The 20,044-nt window shown below is 37.1% G+C and overlaps 1 protein-coding gene across 3 annotated transcripts in view; it reads right to left on the reverse strand.

Annotated features, from left to right (window-relative positions):
• Nucleotides 1-20,044, reverse strand: part of LOC150084348 (cell adhesion molecule Dscam1-like) — a 118,324-nt gene that overhangs the window by 24,374 nt on the left and 73,906 nt on the right. For all 3 annotated transcript variants that reach the window (XM_090375182.1, XM_090375183.1, XM_090375181.1), the window contains exons 11-13: nucleotides 16,115-16,210; nucleotides 8,207-8,392; nucleotides 846-1,007 (exon numbers count right to left, since the gene is read on the reverse strand). In XM_090375182.1, coding sequence (XP_090231308.1) covers nucleotides 846-1,007; nucleotides 8,207-8,392; nucleotides 16,115-16,210 — 444 coding nt within the window. The remainder of the gene's footprint in view (nucleotides 1-845; nucleotides 1,008-8,206; nucleotides 8,393-16,114; nucleotides 16,211-20,044) is intronic.

Here is a 20,044-nt window from a genome sequence, read left to right on the forward strand (position 1 = left end):
GTATAAGGCTTTGAATGGATTGAGCAAGCTAATGCTAATGGAATTTTTCCTCTTGCTCAGATTACTCACCTGAGGGGACATAAATTCAAATTGAGGAAAGACAATTGTAGAATAGATGTGCGGAAATTCACCTTTAGCCAGGGAGTGGTTGATAGCTGGAACAAACTTCCAAGTACCACAGTGGAGGTCACAACTTAAATAAGTTCAAGGCAGAACTAGACAAACATTTGGAGTGAATGGATGAGTGAAATGGGAAGGGTGGTTTTTTCTTTTTTTTTTTTTTGGCTGATGCTATATAAGCTTGCTTTCTTGCATCATATGCTCTAGTAATGCTAATACTAAAAGTGACCAACACTCAGATATTAAAGTTCATACACCAATATCTCCCACACTAGTTCATAAAGACAAACAAACTAGGATGGTTTGTCCTTCTAGAATAATCTTTAAAGCTAATGTATAAAAAAATTATACATTAGCTCTAAAGTGCATAAAAAAATCATATAGATATGATTTTTTTTATACACTGAAGAAGCTGGAATATAAATTTTATTACAAAAAAAGTAACATCTCTGCAACTCACATATAAGTGAATAGCAGGGAGCTGCCAATCTCCCACTGCTTTCTAGTTGCACTGCAGTCTTTATGTAGTTAATCTAATAAAAATAATTTAAAAATAACTTAATTTAAAAATATAGTTCCTCCTGATAGGGACTGCACCATAACATTCCAGATGCTTTTGTATACTTTCCCTATCTTCTTTTAAGATTTACCTTATATATATCCATAGCATTTTGTGTAAGTGCAATTATTCAAAAATTAATATACATAAAAAAAGAAAAAATTACTTATATGCCTCTTCTGTTTAAAGGCTACTCTTTTATAACAAACCCAAGCAATTACTACTGTAGAGACGATGACAACCACAGATGCTGCTACTGGAATGACAAAGAAGGGCTTCACATAAAATGGAATGTCTTCGTCAGTAACTATATATCCAATATGCGCTTCTGGAATATACAAAACGTTTTGTTTATTTAAACAGTAACCACTCAATTAATTTAATTTTTCATTCTATATTTATTCATTAAAATTTATTGACTGACCATTTAACAGCCTTGCTTTTGATCACTAAAATATACAAAGATTAGGAAGATTAGAATATATACATAATTAATTGGTCAACTAGGTACATATATATTACGAACTGGAATGTGGCTTATTCTTAACAATAACAAGTGAACATAGTCTGAAAAAACTGATACCAGCAGGTTATAAAATTAAGAGTAACAGGTGTAAGCTCAAATTGAAAATTTATGACAGAGGGTACTAGGTTGATATACAGGGTGTCTCAAAAATACACAGCATAACTTCAGGAATGAGTTCCTCATATGTAGACAATAAAAATATTTTATATCAACATAGTTCCGGAAGTGCTTGGTTTCCAAGTTTTGAAGGTCTGTCTATGACACTTAACTGTTCACATAACCTTATAGTAATTGTTAAAATGTCCACCTTCTGCCTGAATACAGGCCTCACATCGATGTCTCATGGACTTCCAAAGACGATGCCAAATTCCTGGCATGTTTAGTATTGTCTCACAACCTGCTACAATTTGATTGCTGAGAGTTTCCACATCAGCTACCGGAGTCAATGTTTCCACATCGACTCCGGTAGCTGATGTGGTAACAGCCAGTTGCATTGCTATTCTGGATGTGCTGATTCCAGGAATGGCATGCACAACATCCAAAATCTCCTCCTCTACTTCAGGAGTCATTGATCTTGGTCATCCTATGTCGGCAGTACGAGGTGTGAAGGTCCCGTGTTCACAAAGGCAGCGATGGATACCTTCAAATGTTTTCTTGTCTGGACATCTTTGTTCTGGGAACCTTTCGTGGTACAAATGACGAGCCTCCAGAGCATTGCCAGCCACCAAACCATACATAAAGTGCATATCCGCTTGCTCCTGATTTGAGTACATGGTCAGAATGGAAAACCACCAGATTCTGTCAGTACCTTGTGATGAAGGAAATCACCTGCGGGAGATAAGACATTCCAGTTAATAACTCGGGAACCAAGCATTTCTGGAACTATGTTGATATAAAATATTTTTATTGTCTACATAGGAGGAACTCATTCCTGAAGTTATGCCGTGTATTTTTGAGACATCCTGTATATGAGGGTGGTTCAATAAAGAATCACCCTGATATAGCTGCAGAGGTGATAGCCTGTTGATTCTTGGCACAGGTTTTAGTTTTTCTCTACATAGCCACCATGCAGATTTACACATTTTTTCCCATCAATGGATGAGGCTATGGATACCATTTTGGTAGAAGTGGTGAGGTTGGTCTTTGAACCATGACTCTGTTGCAGAAATGAGTGTCTAGTCGTCAGGGAAGTGGGTCCCCCGAAGAAATGATTTGAGGGAAGGAAACAAGAAGTCCGATGGTGCAAGATTGGGTGAGTAGGCTGGATGGGGCAGTATTTCATATCCACAAGTGGCCGCTTGTGTTGTTGCAATTTCAGAAATGTGAACTGGGACATTGTCTCGAAGCATTCTCACATCTTTGGACAGCATGCCATGCCTACATGTTTTGATTCTCTCCCATAATTTTATGAGTAAGTTGGCATAATAGGCACCTGTAATCGTTTTACCTTTTGGCAGGTAATTAGTCATTATTATGCCTTTCTCATCCAAAACACTGTCAGCAAGACCTTTCCTGCTGACGTTTGGATCCTTCCCTTCTTGGGCGATGGCAAACCATGATGTCGCCATTCCACAGACTGCTTTTTACTTTCTGGGTCGAAATGGTGTATCCAACTTTCATCCTGAGTGATTAGACAGGAGAAAAAGCCTTCCTCATTTTTTTGGCCACAGGGCTAACAACTCTTGTGATTTCTGTTGTCGATCAGCCAACAGGAAACCAGTCAATAATTGGGGAATCCATCTTGCACTCAATTTCTGCTAATGGAGCTGGTCATGAACGATAGTTTCAACAGAGCCCACACTAATCTTCACCTCTTGGGACAATTCACGCACAGATATCCGGCGATCTTCCATGATTAAAGACTCCACTTTCCGATCGTGCCGTCATCAATGGCTGAATGGGGATGACCTGGAATGGGCTCAGATTCTACCGATGTCCAACCACACCTAAATTGTCTATGCCAGTGCTTCAACAATGCCATAGGATGGGACTTCATCCTTATATACAGTAGTCATCTCCTCTTGGATTTCTTTAGGAGATTTCTGCTTCAAGAACAGATACCGGATTACAGTTCTGGCTTCAACTTTGTCCGTGATGCTACTTCGTCACACGTTCAGTAAGAGAAAAACAAATCAAGACACAGGGCTGAAATTTTACACCTTTAGTACAGCAATATGTATGATGCTACACACAAAATATCATGACTCTGCGATATGTGGAAGTGGGTGAGAGCGATTCTTTACTGAACCACCCTCATACATAACAGTTAAATAATGCTCATTAAAGAAGTACAATAGGGATGGATAGACAGGCCTGTGTGTACACAAAATTACTTTACAGAAATGCAATGACATACAATAGTTAAGGCACATCAACCTTCATATATTGGGAGATGGAAAAACACCCTACAATTTGAAAAAAAAGCAAAATTTAATAGCAGGCGTATTGAATACAATAATTCTGTAGGGTGGGCTCTCAACAGTGTTACATATGTGCCAACTTTTGAAAAGCTGGCAATTTTCCTGGCAATCAGGAAATTATAAGCAGTATGAAAATGGAAAATTTTTTGGACAAATCAGGTTTTTTTTTAAGTCCACATTGCACTAGAAATTAAATTTCACTGACAACACAGACATTTTATATTAAAATACAACCACAAGACTTTACCTGTACAGTATGCTTTCAAACATTAGCTTACCTAGGATTTTCTATATATGGATTACTCTTTGGACTTTCTGTTAAACATCGAATGATTTTGATTGTTGCACTCATCAAAAATGTGAGTCAAAGTTTTGTCCATAACAATGGCCCTGCTATCTAGACTCAGCTCTTAAGAGCATTTCCAGAAGCTTTACCACAAAGGGAAGATCTGAATCCTATTTTTATTTTTCTCACCAGCTGAATATTTTCTCACATTCAACACTGTTATGGCAAATTGTTAAAATGCCAAGCATGACTTAGGATACTTTTTTATATATCAAGCTTCCTTGCGTCTTGTCAGTTAAACAACCAAGGAAAACTGTGCATCAGTTCTTTCTGTTTTCATGGTAGGTCTTCACACTAAAACATACAATACTGATGCTGCAAAACATCAATATCTTCATCTATTTCTTTATCCTTAATGATGCCAAAAAGTACTGGAAACATGTCCACAAAAAAATTTCAAATCTGATTATGATACACTGCCAACTGATGAAATTTGTGCACCATACAGTCACATGCATCAATAAAATATTTCTCTCACTAAACAAAATAACAGAATCTTCTCCTTTTGTTTTAGTCTCTCCATGGCAAAAGGAATACTCATGACTAAGTCAGAATCATCCTTCTGGTTTAGTCTGCTATAGTAATCAACTTTTAAAATGGAGTGAAAGATTTTTAAACTGTTGGTAAAATAAATTTGCACATAACTTTCTTTAACATATCTAGGAATAATGACCTCAGTACATGGATGTGGGGTATGCTGGATTGAAGAGCAAAGTTCAGATTTTCAAATGTTGGCACAAACTTTAAAATAAACAAACAAATTGCTTTATTCAATCCAGAAGAGAGAAACGTAAGAGACGTTCTGCACAAGTGAGAATGCCATGTCTAGAATTATCAGTTTCCTTGGTCTGTTAAAGATTGTTTTACCAAAAATTTGCAATTCAGAAGTTTTTTCTTGAATTCTAAATTTGTGCTGTCAATCTGTATTGTCAATTGAAATTGTTGCAGTCTATCTTTCCTAGGCGCCTCCGTAGCCAGGTGGGAAGGAGCAGCAGTGCATAGCACACGCTTCTTGATTAGACCGGGGTTCGAGCCCGTCACCACCAAATACGGAGGATACGGAAAGGTCAGGAATGACCACCGTATATTCACGGAGCAATATGGCCTTAGTTGCCAATGCTCCTAAAAAAACCAAATAACAAACAATCTATCTTTCCTTTTTTCACTTTTTTCTAGATAGTAGTAAATTTCCACCAAATATTCATTCACTTTTATAGGAAGGCATGCAGTTCCCATTTCTAGCACACAAATTAATAAGATGACAAGGAGAGCCTATTACCATCAAGTGCTCAATCTTATCTTTTAATACTCTTGCTACTCCAGTTTTTGTGCCTCATGGATAGCCTAAATTATCAACACTAACTTCCAGACAGTTTTCTTGAAGGAATCTCGTGTGCTTTTAAGTGGTTCAGAACATGATGTCCAATGTTGTACCCTCTTGAGTCACCTTCCAAGTGCTGGCACTAAGAGCAAGCTTCTTTCAATTTGACAATTTTTTTTTTTTTAATTACAAATCATCTAGACAAGAATTCAGTTATAGCTCAGATGCAGCATGGTTTTGTTAAGGGCAGGTCTTGCCTGACCAACTTGATTGGATACTATGATGTAGTCACAAGAGAACTGGATGCAGGGAATAACTTTGATATTATATATTTGGATCTTAGAAAGGCTTTTGATACTGTTCCACATGGAAGACTGCTGCACAAATTGGAGCAGTGTGGCATTGGAGGCAAATTGCTGCTATGGATAAGGGGATGGTTGAGTGGCAGAAGACAGAGAGTGGTAATCAATGGACACTGCTCAACGTGGACTAATGTTATTAGTGGAGTTCCTCAAGGTTCAGTGTTGGGTCCATTGTTGTTTTCGGTGTTTATGAATGATATTGATGATGGGATATCAAGTTTAATGTCTAAGTTTGCAGATGATACAAAGGTTGGCAGGGTCGTTAAGGACACTACTGACGCTATGCTGCTGCAACAGGATCTGGAAAGGTTGAACAGATGGGCTGAGAGGTGGCAAATGAAGTTTAACATTGACAAATGTAAAGTACTACATATGGGTAACAGTAACCCCAGAGCAATGTATCAACTCTGCGGTACTGCACTGACAGTGGTGGAGAATGAAAAGGACCTGGGGGTAATTGTGCAGGCAGATATGAAGTTCTCTGAGCAGTGCAGACGAGCTGCAAGAGTAGCTCATGGTGTCTTGCCAATGATATACAGGAATTTTTCTAGCAGGGATAAGGAGGTGATTATTCCCTTGTATAAGGCAATGGTTAGGCCACATCTTGAGTACTGTATACAGGTCTGGAGGCCTCATTTCAAGAAGGATGTAGAGCTGCTGGAACGGGTACAGAGAAGGGCAACAAGATTAGTAAATGGAACAAAGGGTTGCTCTTACGAAGAAAGGCTTAAGTTTTGCAAATTACAGAGTCTGGAGACTAGGCACCGGCGAGGTGATCTGATAGAGGTGTATAAGGCTTTGAATGGTTTGAGCATGCTCAATGCCAATGGGATTCTTCATCTTTCTCAGAATAATCACCTCAGAGGGCATAAATTCAAATTGAGGAAGGACGGATGTCGGATAGATGTGCGGAAATTTGCCTTTGGCCAGCGGGTGGTTGGTTGGTGGAACCGACTTCCATCACTTGTTGTTGAAGTTGATAGCCTAAACAAATTTAAAGCTCAACTGGACAGGTATTTCGAACGAACGGAGGGGTGAAATGGGAGAGGGTTTTTTTTTTTTTTTTTTGGCTGATGCTGAATAAGCTTGCTTTCTTGCATCATATGCCTCTACTAATGCTAATGCTAAAACAACAACATTGGAATACAGCTTAGAATCACTGATTACTATGATCTGTAGGAATTGAAATGACCCATTTTCCAGAGATATTCCTACTTCCTCTTTCCCTATACATGCAATTTCACTAACAATGCCTGTTGTTTTTGTTCTTTCATAACAATATTTTTTTTTTTACTATCGGAAAATGTATTTCTGAAGAATGCACCTGCATGATTAGCACAACTCAGAGGAAGATTATGTTATATGAAAAATATGTAAATAAACATTTAGCAAATATGACTTCATCACCATCATGAAATGCAACATCTACTTTTGCATTTCTTTCAAAGCACTACACATGCTGTCATGATGCTTATTCATTTGCAAATGACTGATTACATCAAGTTTCCCACTGCTTCAAATTGATTACATCTGCATGTGGTTCACAAAACAAACGTTTCCTTTTTCAGATCTTACAACACATGGAAAAAAAGTCTTCTGAAATTTTACATTTCTTTGGCACTGTACTGAAAGACAATGTTAATTAGCTTCGCAATACATGAGTCTGATGAAATATAAGACATTCCAGAGAACAATGCCATTATCATGCATTTCTATTTTGCAACAGCCTACCACAGTGCACCTCAAAGCCAATTAACAAAAGCCTCACAGCATTAACAAAATTTGCAAAAATTCAATTTTAATATAGTTTTATTATTATTATTTTTTTTTTTGTGAAAAGAAAAAGATGGAAAAAAAGAGGTTTTTATAAAAATACATTGAAACTCTTTGTCACCAACTATATTATGATGGTGAGATGGAGAAGAGTCAAATGTAGTAAAAAAGATGGACCCATCATCATAAATCCAGAGCTGATAGATATGGATGTGAAGGCAGGTCACTGAAAATGAATATAAATCATAATTAAAACTTATATAAAATCAGATCATCAACAGCAGCTTCAATTGTCAATTTTGGATATTCGCCCAAAATACAAAACTGATTAACAGAATTTTAAGTGATAAAAAGTGAATGAATACAGTGGAACATTTCCAAAAAGCTAAAATGCAAAACAACAGAAGTTTTTCTAAAACAAATTATACTCAAACATGAAAGCTGGAAAACAATTATACATAGCAACAGTTTTTCTGATCTAATTACAAAATCTTATTTCATGTATTGCCACCAATATTGTCACTTCTTTAAAATAAAAACTTCTTGGACCAATAAAATTCATAATTGATTTATGATTACAGGCATATCAAAACTTCTAAGAGGCTTGTGTATATTAAAGCACTGATTACCATTCTTTAATATACACAAAATGGTTAGAAATGCTATTACTTAGTCAACCATTCTAATTTACAAATACTGTAAAAAAGGAACATCACTAAACTGGGTTAAAAAGTCTATTTTCTAAACTAGAAAAATTAAATTGACAAAATATAAATGACCTCTTTCTACTGTTGTAAAGGTAACAGGAGATGAGAATTCTCCACGTCCATAATCACTATATACTGCAACTCGCACACTGTAGGTTTTAGAACTTTCCAATTCTGTCAGAGTAAAGAAATTCCTTGTTGCAGGAACATGAATTGGAATCCACTCTTCTTTGTTTTTTCGGTATTCTATTAGATATTCTAATGTAATAAAAGACAATAATTCAATAATTCACTTACTTTTAAGAAATTAACTATCATACAAGTAATGTAGTATCATCCTTTTGTATGAAGCCATAAATAGAGAGAACAGAATTTGGATAAAAGGAATCATTATATAAAATCTCATATTGTGAATCCCTTCACAATGATTTACCCTACTCATGAACCTCAATTAAGTAGGAGGAGAAGTAAACTGCTGTTATTCTCAGGTGAATGCAAGCACAAGTAATGGCACCATTTTGGAGATTGATGCCTCCTCCTTGTCAGTTGATGAGTAGGTGCACCACATATAGAAGCTGACCCAGTTGTGACCCCAGCTCTACAATATAGGAGATGTCAAAAAGAGTGTAAGAGCTGAAACTCGGTTGTGACTTGATTCTACAATACAAGAGATGTCAAAAGGTGTAAAGAGTTTAATTCCATAATAAATCTGTAATAATCTATAATAGATGTTCTGTGATAAATTTAGATTCTCTAAATTTACTATTATTATTACAGAATCAAAACTTATTTTGTCTCTAATAAATTTATATCCCTGAAATGGGTTCTGACATTCAAATAAGAATAAACAGAAGTATACATTTCCTTCGAGGGAAGTCCCATTTATTTGAGTAACCTGATTTATTTGCATGAGTAGGTCAATTTTTTATGAAGGAATTCACAATATGAGGTGTATAATGAAGCCCTTTATGAAGCTTTGCTTCAGGGCAACTCTACATTATCTACACATAATTGGTGCTCTAGGTAAACCATGCAATCAGCATTCCTCAGAAGCAGCTCTGGATTAGCTGCCAACAACTGGTACCATAAGCAAACAATCCAATTTGAATTCACTTCTAAAATCCCAAGTGCATCTTAAGAAACAACCTGGTTGGCCTTATATGGACAGGCAGCCCGTGTGTTACATACAAAATTATGCTACTGCACTATCTGTATGACAGTTAAATGATTTCTATAGCTTGAAGTGTTACGCTCTAAATTTATTATGTAATTCAAGAAACTAATTAAGTATAAAATATGTTTTTCTGATAATACTTGAAATAGAATATGAAATATACATAAACTAGGATATACTGCACTATGCCTGTTAGTACAATATATTCTCAGCATAGTAATAGAATAGCAATTGCTTAAAAAATGGTACTCACCTTGAATAAATCTGCAGTGGTATATTGAGAAGAGGTGGTTAGTATTTAGGTTGAATTGTTAGCTAAGAAACTAAGGGGGAAATGAAGAAAAATGGAATTTAAAATAAGCACAAGGAGGTAGAAGTGTACACATCCGATCCTTGGTTGTCATTGAAGAGGGAAGAAGTAATTTGAAAGCCTGAATAAAATAATACGATGAGGCCAATATTCATTACAAAGGACTTTCATTAAATAATAACGTCTTCAGTTGGCAATTGAATGGGCAGCGAACGCATATTGTTTTAAAGGTTTAAGTTTATACTCTCGTGATGCACTTTTTTATACATGGGAAATTTAACCGCGAAAGGTTCCAAGCTGGTGAAAGGTTGAAGGGGAGTTTGGCGTTAATAATTTTAAGATTAGAATGATGTCGACACCATTCAATCACGAGTGCTTCATATTGAAGAATTCTATAATTAGATTTGAGATTAATAATGGAAATAGCAGAGTCGACGAGAGAGATGTGATTGTGGGTTTGGGCATGAATTGTGAGTTCTGTACTGGCTTGACTTGTTCTAAAACTGTTGAAATGGTAACATGTGCAGGTGTTGGAGGATTTGGAAGAACCGAATTTGGTGGTAGTGCTGCCAATGTAACAGGCGTCACAGTTTGGCTGACATTTTATGAGGTATATTATATTATTAAGATAGCTGGTGGAATAAGTGTGTGTATCTTTATAGGAATTAAAAAAAGATCCTAGTTTATTGTAAGCAGAAAAGACGAGAGAAATGTCTGTGTTATTAAAAATACGGCGGAATTGTCCTGCAAGTTCACTATGGTAGGGGAGGATTAAACGAGTGTTGGTTTTGTTATTGTGTCCGGTTGGATTAATAATTTTATTTTTGGCGGTGGAAATTGTATTTAGGACATTCGGGTTACCAATGGGCCTGAGCATTTCTGTCCCCCTGTCCGAAATTTACCTAGCCACTATCGAGAAACAAATTTTACAACCCTTTCCCTCTGAAATAAAATTATACTTACGCTATGCCGATGACATCCTAATTATAGGCAATAGACACGTCATTAACAATCTCTTTTCAAAATTTAATTTGGTACATGACAGGCTAAAACTCACCCTTGAATTTGGAATGAACAACCTGATCAATTTTCTCAATCTCACCCTCTATATAACAGGTATAAAACTATGCACAAAGATCTTCAGAAAAAGCATGCACTGGCAAGTACTTACATTTCTCTTCACACCACCCCCTCAGCACTAAAAAAGCCGTCTTACACAACCAAATTCACGCCTTAAAATTTAGCTCCTCACAAGATGACCTACATAATGAACTTCAATACCTTACCGAAAAATTTCTAACCAGAGGTTACACCCCTCAACTCATCCTAAATACAATTTCCACCGCCAAAAATAAAATTATTAATCCAACCAGACACAATAACAAAACCAACACTCGTTTAATCCTCCCCTACCATAGTGAACTTGCAGGACAATTCCGCCGTATTTTTAATAACACAGACATTTCTCTCGTCTTTTCTGCTTACAATAAACTAGGATCTTTTTTTAATTCCTATAAAGATACACACACTTATTCCACCAGCTATCTTAATAATATAATATACCTCATAAAATGTCAGCCAAACTGTGACGCCTGTTACATTGGCAGCACTACCACCAAATTCGGTTCTTCCAAATCCTCCAACACCTGCACATGTTACCATTTCAACAGTTTTAGAACAAGTCAAGCCAGTACAGAACTCACAATTCATGCCCAAACCCACAATCACATCTCTCTCGTCGACTCTGCTATTTCCATTATTAATCTCAAATCTAATTATAGAATTCTTCAATATGAAGCACTCGTGATTGAATGGTGTCGACATCATTCTAATCTTAAAATTATTAACGCCAAACTCCCCTTCAACCTTTCACCAGCTTGGAACCTTTCGCGGTTAAATTTCCCATGTATAAAAAAGTGCATCACGAGAGTATAAACTTAAACCTTTAAAACAATATGCGTTCGCTGCCCATTCAATTGCCAACTGAAGACGTTATTATTTAATGAAAGTCCTTTGTAATGACTATTGGCCTCATCATATTATTTTATTTAAGCTTTCAAATTACTTCTTCCCTCTTTAACGACAACCAAGGATCGGATGTATACACTTCTACCTCCTTGCACTTATTTTAAATTCTGTTTTATTTCATTTCCCCCCTTAGTTTCTTAGCTAACAATTCAACCTAAATACTAACCACCTCTTCTCAATATACCAATGCAGATTTATTCAAGGTGAGTACCGTTTAAGAAATTGCTATTCTATTATTAGTCCACCAATACGGTATTATAAGATTTCTAATCTTTTATATTCTTAGCATAGATATTTGTACTGCTTATTTTTTGGATGAGCTAGTACTTTGTAATACCATTCTTTGTTTTACCATTATAACAGATACATGTAATGAATACCATTTTTTTAATTTTACACACACCCACTAACCTATTGTCTTTACCATGCCCATATATCCATTTGTCTACCTGCATGTAACAGAAGGATTCCCAGTGGATGAATTTGCATGAATTTATATTTGGGCATTTTAAAAATTTGTCAAGCCATTCCAAGTTTCATTAAAATTGGACCAATAAAAATACCGCAATTAAAATTTCTTTTTCCATACAAATTGTATGGAAAAAGAAATTTTTAAATTAAATGAAGTTTTAATACAATTCATGGTGTCACTTGTGAACACACATGCACACAGAGAGAAAGAGGAACGTTGAAATTAAACTGAATGGTTAAATGTAGAGAATGCAAAACTTTAGTGTGTTATGAAGTGTTCTATAAAGAGTTATAATCATAGTAATCATAGTAATTAATTGATAAAACAGGGGTGGTGGTGCCAGATAGGAAATAAAGAGCTACAGTCTACACCCACTGCTTATGATCAAAATGTCCCAGGAACATTGTTGCTAAGCAAAAAAGTTCTTTTCTTGTGTGTTTCACTATATATATATATATATATATATATCTTAATTTTCAGAAATTTGTAAGGCTCCAAATGATCAGGATTGATGGTTCAGAATGCACTTGAATTCTTTGGCTTCTAACCAATTTTCTAAAGTGTTTTGAGTTAAAAAAAAAAAAAAAAATTTCCCTACATGTACTCGTTATAATTTTGTAACTTGCATTTCTGATTTTAAACTTAGGATGTTTATTCCTTTAGCATTTGTCATTCTATTTGCTTATACAAGTCAGAATAACCCCTGAATGTGGAAAAATTTTAATAAGTCAGAGATCCAAAATGAATTCTTAATAAAGAGCAACTATTGCAACTTTTAACTAGAATAAACTGGCTATGAGGTACTCTTTCACAATAGTCCTTACGAATGCCAAGTTTCGGGTAAACCAAACTCCAGGCAACAAACAATGCATAGTAATAAATCTCAGCCCTACAAATCTCAAATAAAAGTTAGTAGATGGCCACTTTGGTAACAAAAGACAGACTAGAGGTATCATACTGTGTGTGCAACCTACCAATCCTGCTGAATTTATTGTATAACACTAACTTACAGGTGATCTCATTCAGTGAATGCATATAGGAAAAGCAAGTTGCTGATACCCCATCTGAACCTTTTGCAGACCCTCTGGAACTGGTCTACTGACCCCAGTTCAGGAAAAGCTGTTGTAGCGAACAGAAAAGACTTGGGTTAATTCTGCAATCAAACATGAAGTTCTCTGAGCAGTGTAGATGGGCTGCTAGGATAGCTCATGGGGGATCTGTCAATGATATATAGGAATTTTGCCAGCAGGGACATTGAGGTGATTATCATTTTATAAGGAAATGTCTAGGCCACATTTAGGTACTGCACATTAGCATAGGCATATGATGCAAGAAAGCAAGCTTATATAGCATCAGCCGAAAACAAATAAAAATTCTTTCCCTTTCACCCATCCACTCACTCCAAATGTTTGTCTAGTTCTACCTTGAATTTATTTAAGCTGTCATCTTCCACACTGGCAAATGGAAATTTGTTCCAGCAATCAACCATCTGCTGGCTAAAGGCAAATTTCTTCACACCTATTCTACAACTGTCTTTCCTCAATTTGAATTTATGCCCCTTCAGGTGCAGAACCTGAGCAAGAGAAAGAATCTCATCAGCATTGAGCTTGCTCAAAACCATTCAAGGCCTTATACACCTCAATAAGATCACCTCGCAGGTGCCTAGTCTCCAGACACTGCAATTTGCAGAATTTAAACCATTCTTGGTAACAGCAATCCTTTGTTCCACTCAATAATCTTGTTGCCCTTCTCTGTACTCATTTCAGCTGCTGTACATATTTCCTAAAATGAGGCCTCCAGACCTGTATGCAGTACTAAAGGTGTGGCCCAACTATTGCCTTATACAAGGGGGTAATCACCTCCATATCTCTGCTAGCATAATTCTTATATATCATTGACAAGATCCCAAGAGCTGCTCTTGCAGCCTGTCTGCACTGCTCAAAAAACTTCAGCTAAGGTAAAGAAAGCCTGCACGAGAAGCATGCAAAAGTTCGATGAAATTTACCGGTAAAAGTACTTTGCTGTAACAGAATTTTTATTGTTGCTCGCTCAGTAAACAGATGGTGGCTGTTATTAGTCTGGAGTAGAAGTTGAAACCCTCCCGAAGTGGAGGGTTTCAAGCCTCCCAAAAGGAGGGTAACCTGACCTTTTTCCTTTAGAATCACTAACTGAATTAACTAACTGAATCATGAACAGAGTCATACTGGAAGTTCTGGCATCGTAAAAAAATGTTCGTAATGTAGTTTCACCGGTAAATTTTTCTAAGTTTTCCGTGCTTCTCGTGTGGGCTTCCTTTGCCTTTTTTTTTTTTCTTAATAAACAATTTATCCACTAGTCCACCAGTGATTCTAAAGAAAAAAGGTCAGGTTAATCCCTCCACTTTGAGAGGGTTTCGATCTCCCATGGGATTCAATTTCTACTCCTGACCGATAACACCCACCGTCTGTTTACCGAGCGAGCAACAATACAAATGCCGTTACGTTACGGCAAAGTACTTTTAACGGTAAATTTCATCAAACTTTTGCATGCTTCTCATGCAGGTTTTCTTTACCTTCGCCAAAACTTCATATCTGACTGCACCATTATCCCCAGGTCTCTTTTATTCTCCATGTGCAGCGCTTTGCATTTGGTAATGCAAAGGGCTGCATACGGGTAGCACTTTGCATTTGGCAATTTTAAACTTCAGTTGCCACCTCCCAGCACATCTGCTCAACTTTTCCAGATACTGTTGCTGTAGCGTACTGTCCTTAACAACCCTACCAACCTTCGTATTGTCTGTAAACTTTAACATTAAGCCCGATATACCTTCATCAATATTACTGATAAATACAGAAAACAGCAATGGGCCCAATACAGACCCCTAGGGGACACCACTCATAATATTAGTCCATGAAGAGCAGTGCCCATTGATTACCACTCTCTGCCTTCTACCACTCAACGATCCCTTTATCCATAGCAGAAAATTGCCCTTAATGCCATACTGCTCCAACTTGTACAATAGTCTTCCATGTGCAACAGTATCACAATTTTTCTAAAATCCAAGTATATGATATCAAAATTATTTTTGCATCCAGTTCCTTTGTGACCATATCATAATATTCAATCAAATTGGTCAGAGAAGACCTCCCTTAAACGAACCCATGCTGTGTCTGAGCTATAACTGCAGTTTAAACATAGGTTTGAACATCTCATTTTAGGTGGCATGTGGATCTGTTGGTGTAGAGAAGAGCAATGAGATAAGTGAGCGGAACAAAAGACACTCTTTCAAAGTAGGCTTCAGTTCTGGAAAGTAGGAACCTATAGAAGAATTGATTGAGTTGTTCAAGGTTCTTATGAATCGACTGAGTAAGCTTAATGTTGATGACATTCCTGCTCTCCTCAGACAATGCATGCCAGGAGACACATATTTAAATTGAGGAAGGATGGATGTGGGGTAGATGTGTAGAAATTAGCTTTCAGCCAGCAGGTAATTGATTGTTCAAACAAACTTCCACTTGCTATTGTAAAATATTAAAAAAATGATATTAAAAAAAGATATTATACTTTAAAGGATATTAACAGCCAAGCTTTAGAAGTGAGTTCTATCCCAATCTTTTTGAGGGAGTAGAAAGTTCCCCCATGCTCATCCACATGACACAGTAATGAACCTCAAAATATCAGATTTTGTTTCTGCATTAAAGTATCTCACAAAATCCTCTATCATTATAATTCGGCTATATAAACAATGCCTATAATTTAGTCTTTATCATCTCTTATCCTAAACCAAAACTTAGGAGCAAGGAGAATTATATCCAAGTTTATTCCTTCTTCAGAACTTAAAAAAAAAAAAGCAGTATAAATAAAAGTGTTTTAATCATGCCACTTCTAAGAATTGACCATTGAACTAGAAGAAGAGAGCATTAAAACTGTCAAAATGCTATAAACAGGAGTTTACTGCACAGAGAATTTAAATATAACAACAGAAAACTATTTATTGCAAAATTTTATGTTACTTACGCATAACTAATAAATCCTTATGATCCTTTTTAAATTCTACAACAGCTTCTGATGCTGTCACCTCAGTTATAATAAAATCTGGTGGTGGTGGAGGATCTATAACAGGAAAGACAGAAGAACAAGCATTAAAAAAAAACACATGCACAAAGAAAAGCTCAAATATATATAATTTCACAATTCACTAAAATGTGCTGATTAAATAATAATATAAAACAACGAAAAAAATTTCTCCTTTAAACAGAAATAAGTGATTCTCATGATTTGAATTTTCTGATTTTAAATAGGAGTTTGAAATTTTTGTATTATCCACCACTGTCAAGGTAAATAAAATCAGAGATTTAACTAAATTTCTGTTTATTCTTGAGATGGCTAAGTTAAAAAGAGTTTACATATGGAATTAAGGGCAGAACCCACATTCACTGCTTCCTAACACAAATATGTGGCATTGGGTTTTTAATCCAACTGAAAGGAAACTACTCTCCTTTCAGAACTTTTTCTTCCAATTTGACATAAAAAAAAAGACATTTTTCTCATGCATCCTTTGCCAGAGGTTGATTAATTCAGTCACAGTGAGAAAAGAGCCCAAAAATGTCTTTGCCCTTTCCAATCCCGTGGTTTTCAATTCTGGATCAAAAAGGTTATCTGAAAAGCCAGTAGCTAGTGTTAATTGTGGCCATGCATAATTATGGAGACCGAAGTTGAACGAAGCCCAGACATGATAGGAGGGAGTATATGATGAGAGCCTTGTCGATCAATTCGGCCCTGGAGGGATTGTGCAAGGCTCAAGGGGTAGAATTTTTCTCAGCCTGGACTGTACTTGTTAACAGGAGAGATTGCTTCTACAGGGATGGGATACACTTAAATAGAAAGGGTGCAAGAATTTTTGCTGATGCTGTCAAGGCAGAGTTAGGTGGGTCGGAAAACTGCTAGTTGGGGGGGGATACAAGGACTAATAGATTAACAGTAGCCACTGGCAGAGGTGGAAGTGATTCTTGCACTGCTTCTATTGAAATGAGCAGAAGCCTGAAAAACAAGATGCAGGATATGTCAGAGACTGCTGGGAGTCATTGCGGTACAAGTAAACATATGGGTTGTGTTAGGGTAGCCAAGAATAGAAACAGGTGCATGTATACCTGCATGTACACCAATGCTAGGAGTTTGGTAAATAAATTTGATGAATTTGAGGTATTGCTCAAAGCATCAAAGGCAGATATTGTTGGGATATCAGAGATGTGGTGTCACACAGATATAAGGAATGCGGAACTGGAATTTGGGGAATACAATGTGTATAGAAAGGATAGACAGGACAGGAGGGGAGGAGGGGGTTATGCTATTAGTTAAGAAACACATAAAGTCCAAGGAAGTGAAGCCAGTCGACATTGATGGACAGGGCAGTGTCGAGTCAGTTTGGTGTGACATAAGCATAGGGAAATCAAAATTGAGAGTAGGAGTGTGCTATAGGCCTAATGACTCTGATGAGTATAATAAGATATTGTACAGGGAAATAGAGTGGGCCAGTAAATCAGAGAGTCTTATAATGGGGGATTTTAATTTCCCAGATATTGACTGGAATTTGTGGATTGGTCACTCGCACACTAGCAAGGCTTTTGTGGATTTATTGGATGATTGTTTTCTACATCAGCATGTTCGTGAGGCAACAAGAGGGAGCAATACTCTTGATCTGAGTATCAGTAGTGATTCTTCATGCATTAAGAATCTGCAGATAAATGAACAACTAGGTGGCAGTGATCACAGTGTGTTGAAGTGGGATTTACTCAAGGAGGTAACTACCATCAGAGGTAAAGGGAAGGGTTTTTGTTTTCGTAAAGGCAACTATGATGGTCTGAGACAGTATTTAAATTCTATACAGTGGGACCAAGTGATGATGTTACCAACAGCAAACTCAAAATGGGAAGCATTCAAGGAACTATTCTTGGAGGCTACCAGGCTTTACATACCAACTAAGAAATATTGTTCAAGGTTTAGGCCTAAATGGTTGTCAGATGAACTAATGAGACATGTGGCAGAGAAGAAAAATGCATGGGATACATACAAATTAATGGGTGACATGGAAGCCTATGATAGATATAAGTTGGTCTGTAACCAAGTCACAAAGGAGATTAGGCAGGCAAAGGCAGACTACGAAAAATCCTTGGCAAAGAATTCAAAGAAAAACAGAAAAAGAGTTCTTTACCTATTTAAACTCAAGAAGGAAAGGGATGAATCAGATTGGTCCACTGGATATTGATGGTTCAACAGTTGAGGATTCTGCTTAGGTGGCTAACAATCTAAACGAGTATTTTGCATCTACATTCACGCATGAGGAGTTATTCAGGAAGGAGAATGATGTAGGTAAAGTAAACAATGGCAGTGAGCTGGATGATTTTGTAATAACTGAGGGGAAAGTGGAGGAGAGATTGTTGAGGATAAACATAAAAAAGGCACCTGGGGTGTATGGGATCTATCCAGTTATATTAAAGGAGGCAGCAAAGGAAGTAAGCAAACCCCTAGCCATAATTATGAGAGCTTCTTGGGACTCAGGGGAGGTACCCATAGACTGGAGATGTGCAAATGTAACCCCAATTCACAAAGGAGGATCAAAGGCTGACACAAGTAATTATAGACCTGTTAGTTTAACTTCTGTTCCAGGTAAATTAATGGAGGCACTGGTTAAAGAAGCACTGCAGGATCATCTAGACAAGAATTCAGTTATAGCTCAGACGCAGCATGGTTTTGTTAAGGGCAGGTCTTGCCTGACCAATTTGATTGGATACTATGATGTAGTCACAAAAGAACTAGATGCAGGGAATAATTTTGATATTATAATATATTTGGATCTTAGAAAGGCTTTTGATACTGTTGCACATGGAAGACTGCTGCACAAATTGGAGCAGTGTGGCATTGGAGGCAAATTGCTACTATGGATAAGGGGATGGTTGAGTCGCAGAAGACAGAGAGTGGTAATCAATGGACACTGCTCAACGTGGACTAATGTTATTAGTGGAGTTCCTCAGGGTTCAGTGTTGGGTCCGTTGTTGTTTTCGGTGTTTATGAATGATATTGATGATGGGATATCAAGTTTAATGTCCAAGTTTGCAGATGGTATAAAGGTTGGCAGGGTTGTTAAGGACACCACTGACGCTATGCTGCTGCAACAGGATCTGGAAAGGTTGAACAGATGGGCTGAGAGGTGGCAAATGAAGTTTAACATTGACAAATGTAAAGTACTACATATGGGAAACAGTAACCCCAGAGCAACGTTTCAACTCTGCGGTACTACACTGACAGTGGTGGAGAATGAAAAGGACCTGGGGGTAATTGTGCAGGCAGATATGAAGTTCTCTGAGCAGTGCAGACGAGCTGCAAGAGTAGCTCATGGTGTCTTGTCAATGATATACAGGAATTTTTCTAGCTGGGATAACGAGGTGATTATTCCCTTGTATAAGGCAATGGTTAGGCCACATCTTGAGTACTGTATACAGGTCTGGAGGCCTCATTTCAAGAAGGATGTAGAGCTGCTGGAACGGGTACAGAGAAGGGCAACAAGATTAGTGAATGGAACAAAGGGTTGCTCTTACGAAGAAAGGCTTAAGTTTTGCAAATTACAGAGTCTGGAGACTAGGCACCGGCAAGGTGATCTGTTAGAGGTGTATAAGGCTTTGAATGGTTTGAGCATGCTCAATGCCAATGGGATTCTTCATCTTGCTCAGAATAATCAGCTCAGTGGGCATAAATTCAAATTGAGGAAGGACGGATGTCGGATAGATGTGTGGAAATTTGTCTTTGGCCAGCGGGTGGTTGGTTGGTGGAACCGACTTCCATCACTTGTTGTTGAAGTTGATAGCCTAAACAAATTTAAGGCTCAACTGGACAGGTATTTCGAGCGAACGGAGGGGTGAAATGGGAGTGGTGTGTTTTTTTTGTTTTTTT

The sequence above is a fragment of the Mastigoproctus giganteus genome, chromosome 6 (assembly GCF_048544385.1).
Source record: "Mastigoproctus giganteus isolate SK-2022 chromosome 6, ASM4854438v1, whole genome shotgun sequence".
NCBI lineage: Eukaryota > Metazoa > Arthropoda > Arachnida > Uropygi > Thelyphonidae > Mastigoproctus > Mastigoproctus giganteus.